This window comes from Haliotis asinina, chromosome 1 (genome assembly GCF_037392515.1).
Source record: "Haliotis asinina isolate JCU_RB_2024 chromosome 1, JCU_Hal_asi_v2, whole genome shotgun sequence".
Taxonomy (NCBI): Eukaryota; Metazoa; Mollusca; class Gastropoda; order Lepetellida; family Haliotidae; genus Haliotis; species Haliotis asinina.
In genome coordinates this window covers 32,549,747-32,566,747 of record NC_090280.1, presented here as the reverse complement: position 1 = coordinate 32,566,747, position 17,001 = coordinate 32,549,747, and the positions used below count along the sequence as shown (strand labels likewise).

The 17,001-nt window shown below is 40.7% G+C and overlaps 1 protein-coding gene across 1 annotated transcript; it reads right to left on the bottom strand.

Moving 5' to 3' along the window:
• Positions 1-8,391: 8,391 nt before the first annotated feature.
• LOC137258173 (uncharacterized) lies at positions 8,392-10,030 on the bottom strand. Its single transcript, XM_067795750.1, has 4 exons — positions 9,967-10,030; positions 8,900-9,026; positions 8,672-8,805; positions 8,392-8,534 (listed from the first exon to the last, which is right to left on the bottom strand). Exons 1-4 carry the CDS (start codon positions 10,028-10,030, stop codon positions 8,392-8,394), a joined length of 468 nt encoding a protein of 155 aa, XP_067651851.1.
• Positions 10,031-17,001: the final 6,971 nt, after the last annotated feature.

Sequence of the window (17,001 nt, the reverse complement as noted above, 5' to 3'; positions counted from 1 at the left end):
CTGAATACAAATGCGTTCCATTCCACCGAACCCTGAAATGCATGCACAAAAGAACGAAATAAAATACGTATCTACATTGCCAGGGCCTGAATCTCCCCCTTTCAATTTAAATGATAATGTATGCAAATTATATATTTTCTGAGATTAAGCGTTAAGAAATATCCTGTTTCAAATATTCTAACGGAAACCGTCTTGAATATCGAAAGAGCACAGAAGCGTAATGAGGAAGACATTCCTCGATAGGCAGGGATTTCATTCTTATGATTGACAGATGTCATGGTAAATACTGTAATCTGAACTGACAGAGTCGAAGCCGAAACGAAAATACAAAGTTTTAAGCTTTACTGAAAAGAGTTGTGTAGTTTCTTTATGTTAACATTGGCGTTATTGTAGCCAAGGCTGTCAGATATAGTAGGAAAATAACGAGTGATCCGTTTCAGAATAAACCCATCTGACAGTTTCACGATGGGTTTCAAATGTCTTTTCTTAATTAAATACTGCGGGTTCGAACCGTGCGGAAAAAGCCTTTGTAATCGGGGTCGGGACGAGGGGGCTGGTGTGTGTGTTGAAGGGAGCGGGGTGGGGGTGGGGGGTTGTATGTGGAGCTCAGGGTGCGCCTTCAACAACACGCATACACATACATCTTACCGCCTCCCATCGCCGTACTCCATCTCTCTCTCTCTCATTCTCTCACTCTCTCACTTTTACGGGCAACCTCTTGTCAACCCTCTCTCTGTAGCCCCCACGCCTCTCTGTCGTCCTCTCTCTCACACCACACACACGCAATTAACACTTACTGATTCATCTAAACTGTACATACTCTTCTCATGATATATTAAACGTCTTCTCATCTAACACTACCAAAATATATTCCTTAAAAAGTCTCAGTCAACATCAAATATGTTTGTCTTATACGACCAAATACACTCTAATCCTTCGATATATTGAAGAAATGTATGGATTACAATATACATTTCATGTGGAGCGCCGGCTCTGTGTCCGACAATTCACAGGCAGCCAGAAACATCAAAAAGTCCATCCATTTCGGTTCGATGTGATCACTGCAACTTTGTAAACATCGACAGGAATTAGAAATTGCATCTTGTCCGCGACACGAGCCAAATTCCAATTGCATGAATGTCGAATTATTAAACTGGCATTCACAGGACACTACGGATCCGATCTCTTGACCAATTTTTCGTGCTAGTTTACACCCCCATACAGCTCCGTACAATGGGCGCCATGATGTTCTATGTGGACATAACGAAACTATCGACTGGGTTCCGTCTGAGACCGATTTTTTTCCAAGGGGAGGCAAATAAGGGAGTGCTTCAGGCCGAATGGATCTAATTACACGAGCGATAGAAAACCGATCCTTTGTTTAACCCCCGTGTTAACTAGCCGATTATAGTCGTGCCGGTATTAGATGCTCAGCAGCGAATACTCGACTAGGGCTCAAAGGACAGCTTTTTGGCCCTCGTGGTGTATAAGTATGGTAAAAAAGGTTGTAAGCCATTTTAGAAATGGGAGAGGATGATGTGATCGTTCAGTCGAAATGACAAGGGCCATTCACCTGTTATTAGTTAAATCTACAGATTCTCTGAGGAGCGAAGGACGGTGGGTTCAGTGTTCGCTGGGCAGGCCGAAGACCCGAACTCCCCGTTGGGGGAAACCCGTTTCTGGTGACCCCGCCGTGACGTTGCTTACAGCGACGTTAAACTATATTTAGACACTCTCTGTGGCGTGTCGTGAGTTAGTGAGTAGGGTTTTACGCTGCTTTATCAGAATTTCAGAACTATCACTGCATGGACACCAGAATTAGACACCACACATTATATCCATGTGGATAATCGAACCCGGTCTTCGGCGTGACAAGCGGACGCTTTAACCACCAGGCTACCCCATCGCCTTCAGCGCGGCGTGAGAGTGGGTAAATTGTATTTGACGTGAACTTCACTAATGGTGACATAAACTGGATCTTCAGGTTGACTGTGTCACTAATGGTGAAATAAACTGGATCTTCAGGTTGACTGTTTGTTGGAAATTGAATATGCGTCTGACGGACTCGAACTGACGGTGTCGTATTCCTTCATTAATCAAACCTGATGTATGTTTATCCAAATGGAAAGGCACTTACTTACATGGTTCAGTCAACAATGACCCAACATTTGCTATCACAGTTGCGACCGTTTGGTGCGCCAGGAACCAGTGATAATTGGTTCGAATACCGTACATAGGCCTATCATGTTTTTAGGTTTTCTACCACCATACTCGTTCCTTTGGGTGTTACAACATGTGGAAATCTGTCGAAACTCGATACACTTCGAGCATTGCTGCTGCATTAGGCACGCATGCTGTGAGGAATACTTTTGAAATCGGCATCAAACCTCACTCACTCACTCCATGTTACTTCAGGCGATAATTCATAACTCCATAGCCCCCCACCCCCCACCCCCACTCCCTAACCAAAACTGGACACGCCTCCCAAAATCGATATCTAAGAAAGTTTGCTCTTCCGAAATTACAGATCCGTCCCTCCTTCAGCATGTCTGTATATTCTGGCAAAAATTTTTTCTTGGGGGACAATCGAAGGCGGAATAAAGGACACAGACAGCAAGAATTCCGTCTCAAGGAGAAAAATTGGCTCCTACTGAGGCATAAGGAGAGGAAAATTAAGTATATACTGTGTACTGAAGCCGTCCGTGAAAGCAATTAGCAGCCTGTGTGAGAGAGACAGAATTTAGGTAAACACTTATCAATAGAGCCAACAGGTGTGTGTCCTGGGACGGTGGGGTAGCCCAGTTGTTAAAGCGTTCGCTCGGCACGCTTGAAGACTGCCTTCACGGCTAGAAATGACCCTTAGAGCGTCAACCATAAACGTAGACACAGAGGTAACTAGTTGCTCGTAAGGCTACTTTGGACCCACCTCCACATTATGGCCGAAGGCGGTGGGGTAGCCTAGTGGTTAAAGCGTTCGATCATCACACCGAAGGACCGAGTTCGGTTTCCACATGTGTACAATGTGTAAAAGCGGCTTCAACAATGCTCATTCACTCTAATCTGTCGGGTTGCATGTCTAAGTGGGAACACACAGTTTTATCTTCAGGTAGCGATCAAGTCAATTCTGTGTAATTTTCTCATTTGCGTTATCGATCAATCATCGAGACAAGCGGACGTGTTTTCCTATGCAGAGTGTTCTATATCTCATATGTTGCACAATTTGTCAAATTGAATTAAATTTCAGTTAACTGAACTATACTCTTCCCGGATCACTGCAGCTCCGTTTATCTATTTTGCGAAACAAACATCCACTTTGGCATCTCAGACGGGGCCCGTGAAGATCCGAGTTAGAACTGATCTTCAGAACCCATTGTTGAACCACGTGACGATCCATGTTAGAACTGATCTTCAGAACCCATGTTTGTCGGAAAAGAAGACTAACGGAATCGGGCGATCAGGCGCGCTGACGGGTTGACACTTGTGATCGTATCTCATTTGCGTATATCAGTGGTCATGCTCTCGATCACTGGATGGTCTTTTCCAGACTCTGCCATATAGCTTGAATACGGCTGGGGGCGATGTTTAACAACAATAAAAAAATATCAGATAGCCTAATATTGAAGGTGGTCGATTACCCATAGGGGTGCAATGAGTGAAACCCTTTCCTGGTGTTCCCCGATAAACTGTAGTATGCTAAAAGCGGCGTAAAACCATACACAATCACTTTGCCTAATGGAGGCATGTAGTAATACTAATGAATATAGAATACTTAAGCACTAATTTTATTTAGCATATATTTTACCAATGTTTGATGTTCTTAGATAGACCAATTACTTCTCTCCACCTCTGTTAGCTGTAATGCATTTCTTAAACTGAAACAGATTTTGAAACTCAGGATACCCTATATTGAAATGATCATATCACGTTGGGAGAAAATCTTAATATGGAATTCTATTAATCTGATCTCTCACAGCAAATGACTTACATATAGTAAGCACCAAAGAATGTTCGGACACTTGACGTTAAGGGATTGTTTTCCGAAAAAAAAAAAACATTTTGAAAGTGGGATTCAGAGCATACTCCAATGATATTGATTCACAAACCAGACTGAGCATTGATTTCAATAGTATAGCGGCCGTAGCGGAGGGAACGATAAATACAGAATAATGCGTAATAAAATATATTATAATTTAATTAAATTGTTCTGAGGTTTATCATATGAAAGGGTAAAATGTTTTCCAGTTAAAGAATCATTTGTGAAATTGTTTGTTGATGAGATTGAATAATGGATCAAAGACGTAAAGCGATGCGAGCTACAGCTGTTTTTTCAACTGCACTTCATACTCGATAAAGTCCGAGGCGGGTCTTCGTTTTTTAAACCAAAAATTCCGTATTTTATACACGACAGGATGAATTCCGACAGAAAAAATCAGTAGTGTAAAAAACATTTTCAAACTGGTTTTAGTCGTGCGCAGAATGAGTAAGGCGGAAAATGAGAAATACAGTCTAAGAACTAACTTGTTAACAAGATAGCGCACTAGCAGTTTTACGAGACGATCTTTGCGTTCCAACTGACAACACCATATGCATGCACGTGGTTTTCGTCAAAGCCCTAAAAAATACGACCTACATCAAAGTTGCCTCCCTTTAGCGTGCCAGAATCTCGCGATCGTGTTTTTTTTTCGAATTCACGATACGCGCTGTATAGTTTCAAGCTCTTTCCTATGGGCTGCACAAAAGTGGCGAATGTATGTGTAAGACATTATTTCCAGTTTAGACAACAGGCTGATGTTCCAATCAGGGTGAGAAATGATCTTCAGCAACCCATGCTTGTCGTAAGAGGCGACTGACGGGATTGGGTGGTCCGACTGTCTGACGTGGTTGACACATTTCAATATATACGTTTCCGGTACTGCAAGGACACATGCCTCTACTACAACACATTTATAAATCAGAGTTTACACGTATATGTAATGTGCATGAAGACGACAATTCTGAGAATTTCTGAAGGTTTGGATGGCACAATAACATTTCCTGATATACAACTTTCTCATGGAATTATAAATAGTGAAAACTAAAGGAAAATGTTATTTATTTTCAACTTGGTTAAGATCAAATAGTTTGCAAGTTCTATTCTCCTTTATGACAATTATATATCTTCCACTTTCGATAAATGCATGTGCTTAACGCTATCCTATGCCTTTTTACGTTTAGACATGAAAGATATATTTCGGCGTCAAAAGTACATGTAAACATCTTAAAATACAAACATTTACAAGAAAGCGATATCATTTCAAACCACTCTTGCAAACAGATGTATTTTAATCTTTGTGTTAGCTTAAAAATAAACTCACTCTCAGAATCAACATACTGATCGTTACATACAGACCCAAACCCTTTCGAGAAAAGAATATTTCTAACAGAAGAAACCTAATTTGTATGTCCATTTTTATCAAATAGCATCATCATATTGTAACATTTCCTTGATAGCCTATGAGAAGGAATCTTCAATCATATTCAACCAGTATTTTATAACTCTGATATTTGTAAATAAGTGCATGGAGTATTACCACATACTCCATACACCATTGTATTCACAGTATTGGATTTAGCACCAAGAGATCTTGTACATTCTTTTAATTGAACTCTTTCGATATCATTGTAATAATTCAAACCCGATATTTCAGCTCCATGCAACAACGTTGGCTTAATTTTGTCATCAATATTTTTAAAGTATGAACTTATAATAATATCTCCAAGTACATTTAATTGTTTAAAGATGCCTAGCATGAACTTTTGTGCTTGCAAACAAGCGTAATTAACATGTTCTTTCCAAGATAACGTTACCAAAGAACATTCCCAAATATTTGTACGAACTGGTGCATTGTAATTCTTTACCTTTTTTGTATATAAATCATTTCTCGGTTTTTGAGAAATGTCATCGTTGCCCAAATGCGCTGATCGATTCTCATTCTGGTGATGACTGGAGTGTCTGGTCCAGACTCGATTACTTACAGACCGCCGCCATATAGAGGCGACTAACGGGATCGGGTGGTCAGGTTCGCTGACTTGGTTGACACATGTCATCGGTTTCCAATTGCGCAGATCGATGCTCATGTTGTTGATCACTGGATTGTCTGGTCCAGACTCGATTATTTACAGACCACCGTCATATAGTTGGAACATTGCTAAGTGTGGCGTAAAACTAAACTCACTCACTCACTCTAATTTCACGATATATACCAAATAAACCCTTTCTATTGCGGTTTTAAACAATAGTCACTCATCCACTCTTTTGACAGATTTTTCTTCTAATTTCACGAGCTTGACCTAATTACTCCCTCGCTATGGCCTATATATCCATTTTGGGCGTAGCTGGTTTATATTAATGAGGAAACCTCCTTCTCCATTACCGTCTAAGAATTGATCAGAATTCATGATGTCTGTGGGATTGGCTGCCATCACCACGATGTCCTCAATCAATGGTTACAAAATACTGCAAAATTGGACAATTTCTTGTCTTAACAAGCTACATGAAAATAATCTTTACAGATGAGGTACTGGATGGTTTATTTATGGATGCTCTAAGAACATACATTGTCAGCTTAACCACATGTTATATATATATGCGTGTATATGATTCTCTGTGTGTCTGCATTCGAGACGGTCAGTGTAGTAGAAGAGTGTTTAAAGCGTTTGCCTGTAGCAGCGAAGGGACGGGATTGATTCCCCACATTGGTTACAAAATGGGACGTTCATATTTGTTGTTCCAACATACATCCCCACCCCATCCCCACCCGCCATTTTCCTTGGGTTTGTAGGCACCGTCGTGATACACTAACCTCGCTCCAAGGCTGTGCTGAATGCTGGGTCCATGGCAACTCAAACCATTGATTACACAGCAGTCTCGTTTCCTGTTGACTGGGCTCCGTCTCCTATTATGCAGCTTAGTACAATAATCAGTCCAGAAGTTTGAGACCAACTCATTTAACATATAAATATTATTCGGTATTATCTGATACGTCTAATCACTTGGGCATTGCAATACTCGCTCCTTCTAATCATTGCAAACACATTGCAGCGAGCTCTGACAAACGCAAATCTGGAAATCGTGGAAATCTCAAAACGGTACTAGATTTTACCTTACTTGACTGCTTTCTGTCAAGGGTGGATCTGATGACGGTGTTGGTATTTTGTCAAATCCGATTTACGGATATATACAAATTCTGTTGTTGGAGAAAAGGGTAACCTTCTTATCCAAAGATCTGGTACATGAAGTGGCAACACATGAGCGATCCGTATGTGTAACTCGTTGTGCATCCGTTGTCACTCATAACATCAGCCACCTGTTTCTGATTCTCTACAGTCAAAATTGCTGTAATACTATCACCGTTATAGCAAACTAACACGCATTCAATTTCACTCTGCAAGTTTTGAACCCCAGATGAAAGAGAGATGTCCAAATTTTGGCAGTAATTTAGAAAAAGATGAAACGCATGCAGATTTTTCAATTGATATGGTTCCTCAACACCGAATACAAATTTCCATTTTTGACTTGAGGTTTGAAATATCGCACTATTCAGTTCATTTAACGGGGATCTAAGGTATTATACAGATGGAAACTTTGGGGAATAACTCTCCAGTACGTCTTCCGCTAGTGAGCTTGAAAAAATATAACCCACGAATTTATTCCTTTACGAAAATGCGATATCATTCTCAAATTACATGCTTCTATTGGAATCACGGGGGAACTAACTGCGGTGAAATTGAAACGCATGAAAGCCGCAGTATAAACTTCTTCTGAAACACGAACAACGGGGAAAACATAACAGAAATGGCGGGAGAAAGTTATTACGCTCAATTCTTAAGCAAGTTGCGCTGTTTTGTACTTGAAACTTACGGGCCGAACCAGTATCTTGTCTTGGAATTCAAACATTTCAGAGGCTCAAGTCATTGAATCATACAGCATTAATTACTGCGATCTCCTCTGCGAAAGTAAAAGAGCCTGGCATTCTTCATAAATAGCAAACAGTTTCAAGAGATTGGTCAATCTCTTCCTGACAGGAGCGAGCCTGGCAGGCCGATACAAAGCACTTCTGTCAATTACTTTAGTAATGACCTCCTGCGGTTATTCGTTTCGGGTGCAGAGAGACGATGGCATATCTTTCTTCGGCGAACGATTTGGAGTGAGAGAGTGTTTTACAGAGTTCCAGCTATAAGACGGCGGTTTTTAAAATAATCTAGTATTGGTCAGACAACCCAATGACTTTCATTGAGCATCGGCCTATACAGGGATACAGTGACAAATATCCATTTGTAGAGATGACAAACATGACTTGACCATGCGCCGGTTTCATTCTGTCATAGATGAGACTGCTTCTTTGGATTGACCTACTTGTCTTTGGAGGCTGTGGTAATTTTGTTCGGATAGATATAGTTGTCTTTGGAGGCTGTGGTAATTTTGTTTGGATAGATATAGTTGTCTTTGGAGGCTGTGGTAATTTTGTTCGGATAGATATAGTTGTCTTTGGAGGCTGTGGTAATTTTGTTCGGATAGATATATAGTTGTCTTTGTTCGGATAGATATAGTTGTCTTTGGAGGCTGTGGTAATTTTGTTCGGATAGATATATAGTTGTCTTTGTTCGGATAGATATAGTTGTCTTTGGAGGCTGTGGTAATTTTGTTCGGATAGATATATAGTTGTCTTTGTTCGGATAGATATAGTTGTCTTTGGAGGCTGTGGTAATTTTGTTCGGATAGATATATAGTTGTCTTTGTTCGGATAGATATAGTTGTCTTTGGAGGTTGTGGTAATTTTGTTCGGATAGATATATAGTTGTCTTTGTTCGGATAGATATAGTTGTCTTTGGAGGCTGTGGTAATTTTGTTCGGATAGATATATAGTTGTCTTTGTTCGGATAGATATAGTTGTCTTTGGAGGTTGTGGTAATTTTGTTCGGATAGATATAGTTGTCTTTGGAGGCTGTGGTAATTTTGTTCGGATAGATATAGTTGTCTTTTGAGGCTGTGGTAATTTTGTTCGGATAGATATATAGTTGTCTTTGTTCGGATAGATATAGTTGTCTTTGGAGGCTGTGGTAATTTTGTTCGGATAGATATATAGTTGTCTTTGTTCGGATAGATTTAGTTGTCTTTGGAGGCTGTGGTAATTTTGTTCGGATAGATATAGTTGTCTTTGGAGGTTGTGGTAATTTTGTTCGGATAGATATAGTTGTCTTTGGAGGCTGTGGTAATTTTGTTCGGATAGATATAGTTGTCTTTGGAGGCTGTGGTAATTTTGTTCGGATAGATATAGTTGTCTTTGGAGGCTGTGGTAATTTTGTTCGGATAGATATAGTTGTCTTTGGAGGCTGTGGTAATTTTGTTCGGATAGATATAGTTGTCTTTTGAGGTTGTGGTAATTTTGTTCAGACTGACGTTATTATGTTTAGACGTGATCGATGTATTGTCAGACTTGATCTTATTGCTGTTAGGTCTGCAAAGACCCGGGGTATAATAGACCATTAGCAACCCATGCTTGCCATAAAAGGTGACTATGCCTGTCGTAAGACTAACGGGATCGGGTGGCCAGACTCGATGACTTGGTTGACAAGTCATCGGTTCCCAGTTGCGCAGATCGATGCTCATGCTGTTGATCACTGGACTTTTGTCCAGTCCAGACTTGATTATTTTTAGACCGCCTCCATAGAGCTGAAATATTGCTGTGTGCTCTGTGCTGTGTGTCTTTAAAAAGATACAGTAGCTTCAGTTTGGACGTTAGACGTGTTCGCCAGTTGAAACTGTGATACTGTTCTTGCTCATGACGTTATCGTTTCTTGAAACCATAGTTCGACTTGAGGTATTCGTCTTTGGAACAATGGTAGCGTCACACGATTTGGCGAATAGTCTTTTGAAAGAGTTTTTGCTGGCCTTGTGAGGTTAAGACGGATATGAGTTAAGCTCACACATCAAAGCTAACACCTGAGGGGCCGCGACGATACACGTCAGACCACCAAATACCGACCACATTTTCATTTGTAATCACTGAAGGAAGGTTAGTGAGTGAGTTTAGTTTTACGCCGTCTTTTGTATTATTCCAGCAGTATTACTGGGGAGGACACCAGAGCTTGGCTTCTCACTTGGAATCCGTACGGGAAATTGAACCGGAATCTCCGACTAAAGCGAACGCTTTAACCAATAGGCTACCCCGCCACTCCCGTGAAGAAAGTACCAGATTCCATATTCTAATCTAAATCACCGTCAGTCATAACGATGCTTACCAAACACGTATATGTGTATTACAGATTTTTCAAAGGACTCAAGTAATTCTAACTTTAAGAAACAATATACACAGCCCATAAAATCGACTTCTCAGGCGACGACTGCAGAGCAGTAGCACTGCTCGAAGCGCCCAAACAAATACGCCCTGTATTTACTCATGCCTTCTCCAACTCGAAAGCGAATGTCAGCCAGGTCTTTGATGTTTCAGCACTGCGCATGCCCAACTTAACACAACTCAGTCAGGCAACGACGTCATGTCTTTGACAATATTTCATGTGTAAAACTTTGGTAAATGCCAGTAGAAGGATAGGTTATATTGCTCCACATGGCACCACGCTTTTTGAATCTTCATTTGCCTCTTGGCTGGTTTCTAATACGGGATCATGTCGCTTCTGTGGCTGTTGTCAGCAAGTTTACAGACGAGCGTCTGGATTCTCTACGGGGTTACGTGTTGGAACAAAAAGACAAAGGACCGAGAGACCGATCGTGGCAAGTTGGAAAGGGAATTTTCTATTTAGATTGTTATGTGTGAAAAACAGAAGGATGTGGCTTTGCCTTTAAAAGCTTGGAAATATCTATTTTTTAATAGGGCAAATAAAAATGTTTCTTTCAGATCCGACTGATTTAAAAGGTTTCAACATGCCGCACGCGGAAGGCAGAGGTTGTTTGTTTTCGTGTTGAAGATGTCGGTTTGTGTAGTGGAGTTGTTTTCTTTTCAATGAAAAAGACAAGCTCCTTGCTTCAAACATTAATTAGCGTGGAGATCAAACTTGCTGTTATTTTTACACAAACAGTTAATTAGTGCGATCGTCTTAAAGGTTTCCCAAAAACCTGTTTCCATTTACGTGACGGGCACCATCATCAGCCTTCAACTTCATTTCGTCCACAACATTCCCTGTCTAGTGTAGGGAGTGTCCTCCTTCGCATTGATAGTTCGATATAGCGAGGGCGGATAGGCTCAAGTCAGGACACTGTCTGAAAGGTATAGCTCTTTTAAAGGTTGTTTACCCTGCTGCGTCATGCTAATTGCTATTAGAAGACGATACTTGTTCTTACCGTGCCTGGCGACCGCCATTAGAGCATCAGACTGTGTGCTAGCCTAATGGAAGATGCAACATCAAACAGGTCAGAGTCATTGGCGAATTACATGTGTCAATCAAAGTGACGTAGACGACTTTAAGTCCCGCCTTTCTGCATTGATTGATGAGAACTCACCTGATTAGGACGTTTTCAGGTGCGACGTACGAGTCAATCCAAAATGTCTGACTTGCTACTTGTACTTGTTATTTGAACAATGTTTAGTGCTGAATACAGAAGTATTGTCTGTCATCAACATTGTTTTAATGACAAAAGATCAGAGGCATGATACAGATGAGGAGATTGATGAGTGCAAATAACAGAAATGTCGGAAAATGATCGTCAGTGTCTAATCTGGCACCATGTCTAAACGGGCATTTTATTTCGGTTTCATGGGGTGCAGGTTTAGACAGGTTTCAGTGTAATAAGGACTGGGAGTCGGAATACGATGTCTAAGTGTGGTATTTAAGAGGTTTGTACCCCCTGCGTCGTTTGAAATGCTACTAGAGTATTGTAATTGTTGGCGCTATGCCTGATATTCGAAATGTTGGACATATAACGAGGATTGGTCGGCTCGGAGTCAGTATTCCGTGTCTGAAAATGGTATCCATAATCTCTTTTAGAGTTTTTTTCTCGTTGCGCCATACGCAATACTATTTTAAAAAGATGGTACTTGCCCCTGTAACAGACATTCCAAAGGGGGATATAACTTGGTGTGATCGGCTCAGAGTCAATATGTTACAATCAGACTGTGAAACCAACTATTTCGTATCATTGTCTGAAGCAACAATCAATATGCTTCAGTCATTTCCTACAATTTCACTGAATGACTTAATCTGTAAGAGTGGATCATAATTTCAACATCGCTTATTGTCACTAACACTTAAAACTATTATGGCAGCGACTGACGCTCTTCTGCTGGGCTTTGAAGCATTTAGGCCTGTTTGTTGATACTTGCTGTGCCCAGAGCAGCCACACCTCACAAACTCCTGTCCACCAGATATTGATGAAATGCAATTTAATGAAATGGTTAAAGCATATAGATTGCAGTTGCATAAAATGACGCGAAATGGCTGACGCTCTTGGTCGTTTCAGGATAGGACTGAAATATTTAGTCATTTTACGAAATGGCTGACTTCACAATCTGACAGTAACAAATATACCGTGTCTGAGAATGGTATCCATTCTTTTTAGAAGACTTCACCCTCTGATGATATCCATTCGTACCGTACCTGGCGCTCAATATAAATATAAAGGGGTGAGCGTGGAGTATAGTGTATCCGAGTGTGGTAAAACTATCCATAATCTATGTTTGAAGCGTTTAGAAGTGCATGTAAAGAAAGATTCAATATGCATCTGAACAACTTTTTTAACACAATTACAACGATGGGTGTCTAACTGTGTAAAGTACACAATGTGAGTCATCTGAGGTGAGACAGACGCAACAGGTGAAGCCTGTAATATAAACAAAAAGATAATGACTGACGGAATCTTTGATGAGCTGATAGTAAGCAGTGGGTATGTAATAGCGTTGATCACGTATGATTGATGGTTGGAGTCTTTTGATGAAGATTTTCAAGCTTTCTGATTTTGAAGTCTTTGGGGATAGTTGTCAGGGCTTTGACTTCGTCCCACTGACGGTGGTGTCAAAGATATGAACTGATAAGGCTGGTTTGTTGTGTAGTCAGGGTGCTGTTATCTGATGTTATTTATTCGGGGCTGTGGGGAAGCCTAATGGTTTAAGGGTCCGCTCTTCTGCTCAAAGACCCGCGTTCGATTCCTCACAAGGGTACAGTTAGAGAGGCCAGTTTCTGGTCTCGCCGCCTTGATATCACTGGAATATTGCTAAAAGCGGCGTAAAACCATATCTACTAACTCATTTTGTTTTTATGGCTGTGAAGGTTCTTGGTATCTCACCATGTCCCCCGCAGTGGTGTGTGGTGTGGTGTGTGGTGTGTGGTGTGTGGTGTGTGTGTGTGTGTGTGTGTGTGTGTGTGTGTGTGTGTGTGTGTGTGTGTGTGTGTGTGTGTGTGTGTGTGTGTGTGTTCTGGGGGGGGGGGGGCTGATCACAATCGTGCAGTTTGTTGATAATCAGATTCTTTATCACAATCTTCAAAACGTTATTAAAACCTACTGCGACACATCGCTCCACACTTTTCAGATATACCATGGTCGCATTTATTAGTCATTTCTTTTGTTCTTTCTTTTGACTTTAGCCCTTGCATTGAAGTCCGGTGCGGCATTAAATAACAAAGCTGTTTACTGTCACATTGAATGAATCAAGGTCCTCTTACCCAGGCAATTACAGTCAGGTTCAGCATAGTCTAAACAACCCATATCCCGCTAATCTGGACGCCCGTTAATCCGGACGGTTTCATTTGAGATGACATTGTCGGGAATGACGATGACAGGTTTCTTTCCAATTCACAGCCACCAACCATTTTGCCATCCAGTTGCCATTTTTGTTGCCACGCTGACTCATACAAGAATAAGTATTATATAAAAAATATATACGTCTGGAATTATCTGCACAAACCAATTCATTTAACACAAAATTACAAGAAAGCATTTCCTGTCGTAGACAAACATTTCGAGGACAGACCAAGTAGGTACTTATCAAATTAGTCGTCCACTCGCGTTTCCCTTAAAAAAGTGTAAACAATACAAGCAAAACTAATCTTCACCAGACTCAGCGACGCGACAGTTTCGTATGATGTGAATTCATCAAAGGACTTCATTTCTTAAACATGCAACGTCCCCCGTGAAACGTAAACAGGTTGCCCTAGATGGTTCAACCTCTCCATAATAGCAGTAGGCTTGGCTGTGAATTTCCACACGGCCACCGCGTCTAGACGAGACATTAATGTTTTGTCTGCTAAAGATGGTTTGCATGCAGATGCGATGACTTAGCTTCAAGAAAAAAAAGATTATTGTACACATCCGGAATACTTATGACAACGGTTTGACCCCTGCGGTTTGACTCCGACGGTTGTTGGCTGGTCTTTCTTTGACCCAAGTAGTGCCTCAATACAACATGGTACAGATTCAACATGATTCAACATGATGTTGAATGAGATATCACCTGACTCCAGGCTTGATCTTTCGCTAATGGGGAGAAGTGGATCACAACGATATTTATACTAAAGGGATGGAGATGTATTTTTTTACAAAATGTGTTTTTATGGTTCCAGTAAATCCCCGATAACATCATTTTGTCCTACGTTCATGAAAACAAAAGGTGTTTTGAGATAATGTATTTTGCCAAAATAGTGATTTAGTTTTATCTGGCATAGGGATAAATTGTTTGTCTCGAGTGAGTTAGTTTGTGAGTGATAATCTTTATCGCCCTTCCAGCTATTCGTTATTTGTGAGTGACTGAGTATTTGTATCTCCCCTCTGTCTGTAAATAATCCGTCTGGACCAGACAGTCCAGTGATCAACAGCATGAGCATCGATCTTCGCAACTGGGAACCGATGACATGTGTCAACCAAGTCAGTGAGCCTGACCACCCGATCCCGTTAGTCGCCACTTACAACAAGCAGAATCGCCTTTTATTGCAAGCATGGGTTGCGGATGACCTATTCGATCTTCCCCTGGTCATCACTGGTCAAATACTAAATGGAGTATCTAACGCCGTGTCCAGGCAAATGGACAGGTTTGCGGTGAAAGCGTCAGCTCTATAAAACTTCCGATTTCCTCGTTATAACTCGACAGTTTGTTCGCTGTATCATTTATAACGAACTTTTGTTAATTCTTGATACAATACGTTTGCACCAGTCTCCAGAGGACCACAAGAAAATTAGGCTCTTCCGGGTTCGACTTATGACTCTATATAGTCAACTTGTAAACTCGAAATAACGTAATTCACGTGCCATATTTCCAATAACAAGAAAACTGTTCGACTCTTCCATTGTTCGACTCATGTAAACATTTATGTAATAATCACGTTAACTTCAGACGAGTTAATTCATGTAAAGCCTGCAATAATTCGGGTATCACTTAAGTAATAATTTGGTAGAAGTCAAATTTCTTCTTCAGAATGTCTTATTTCTGATAAAAGATTTGAGGTTACATCAGACAGATATATAACTTTCGGTGTGTAACATAAACATTTAAAATACATTTTCGCTTCCTCGGTATTTCTGTTTCGCTGTCACACATGCGCTACGCTTATTTCAAATCACTGACGTAACCATGGCTGCACGTGCCAGCTGCCACCATGTCACAAGGTCAATTTACTCATTCACCCGCCTATATAAATACGTGTTGCACGTGCATTACTACTGTACCCTTGTTGTGCGTGAAATTGACATGTTACTAAACACATGAACAGCGTTAGGAACTAGTTCAAAAGTTCGATGTCGGATACAATAACATTCTTAAAGTGCGGTACAACATCAATAAAGCACATCTGTTTCAACATTCCTACTCGCCTTACCTTCGATAGTGAGACTTTTTAATCATTACTAGGTTATCAAGATGTGGAGCTGTTTTTTAAGAACCGTTCACAATTTATGTCTAGGGGGTGACGATGATTTGTTTTTACGGAAAACCATGTACAAAGTGAATGACATCCCCACCCTCCATCAATTTTGTGTACAAAATACCCTCACTCCACTACCATAATTTCTAACAGTGATTAAGCTTGTTGAGTGCGTGAGTGGGATTCTTACATAGAGTGTTAGGAAGTGTGTAGACGACAGAGATGAGCATACCTCACTGTGAAATGTGTTCACAAACTCCTCACACCTTTTGTCTGAACAACAAAATAGTACTTGTTCTATCAACTACGCCAGTCGACTCATTTTGCAGTAATGGTTGTAGGGTAGGCAAGTGGTTAAAGCTTTCGCTCATCTCGCCGAAGAACCGCGTTCGATTTTCCCCATGGGTATAATGTGTGAAGCCCATTCTGGTGTCCCTCGCCGTGATATAACTGGACTATTGCGAAAACTGGCGTAAACCTAGGCTCACTCATTCGCTCATTTTGCAGCATGGCTAAGGAATGGGATCTAACGCACATCACTCAGAGACACGCACAGACATAACCAGCTTATTACAGGGCGATTCAACTGCTCAGAGTGTCTGTAACCAACGATGATATTCTTTGTCTAAAATCCGAGTGCTTCATCTTTGTGCAGTCAACCAAACATTAAGTACATATTACTTGTACCCTGTACCGCTTAACCAAATATGTCCGCGTTTAATAAAATTGAGAGCGGGACGACAAAACGCACTGAATTACTAACTGAGCTCATTCTTCATGAAAGCGCCCCCATTTTGTGATTAGAAATATTCTTAATATTACAACCATACCAAATGACCTTAAACAGATGATATTCTATTAATTTTATGTTTGGGACCATCTTCAATAAGTTTCATTTTCAGGGAGATCGATAAAAGATATGGACCAAATCATTCTTTGCAATGGGTTTGCTGAGTTGCGAATTATACCTTATTACACTCGATTTGGGCTGTACAAATTTCGTTTCGTTTCTCACACATGCATATATAATTACGTTGAAAGCATTACGTTTGAAAATTCCGCTATGGAGTGTGAAGCACGGCCATTCCTTAACGGTGACTAGCCCCGATCGAGCACTGAATCCGGTAATCAGTTCTTGATTGCTTTAATATCCAGATG

Excerpts from the sequence above, each read along its gene's own strand:
- LOC137258173 (XM_067795750.1), bottom strand. The coding sequence starts at position 10,030 with ATGTGGTCGGTATTTGGTGGTCTGACGTGTATCGTCGCGGCCCCTCAG. Across the intron at positions 8,806-8,899 it reads CCGAACAAAGACAACTATAT|CTCCAAAGACAACTATATCT; the intron begins ATCTATCCGAAC and ends AATTACCACAAC. Across the intron at positions 8,535-8,671 it reads ATCCGAACAAAATTACCACA|CCTCCAAAGACAACTATATC; the intron begins GCCTCCAAAGAC and ends AAATTACCACAG.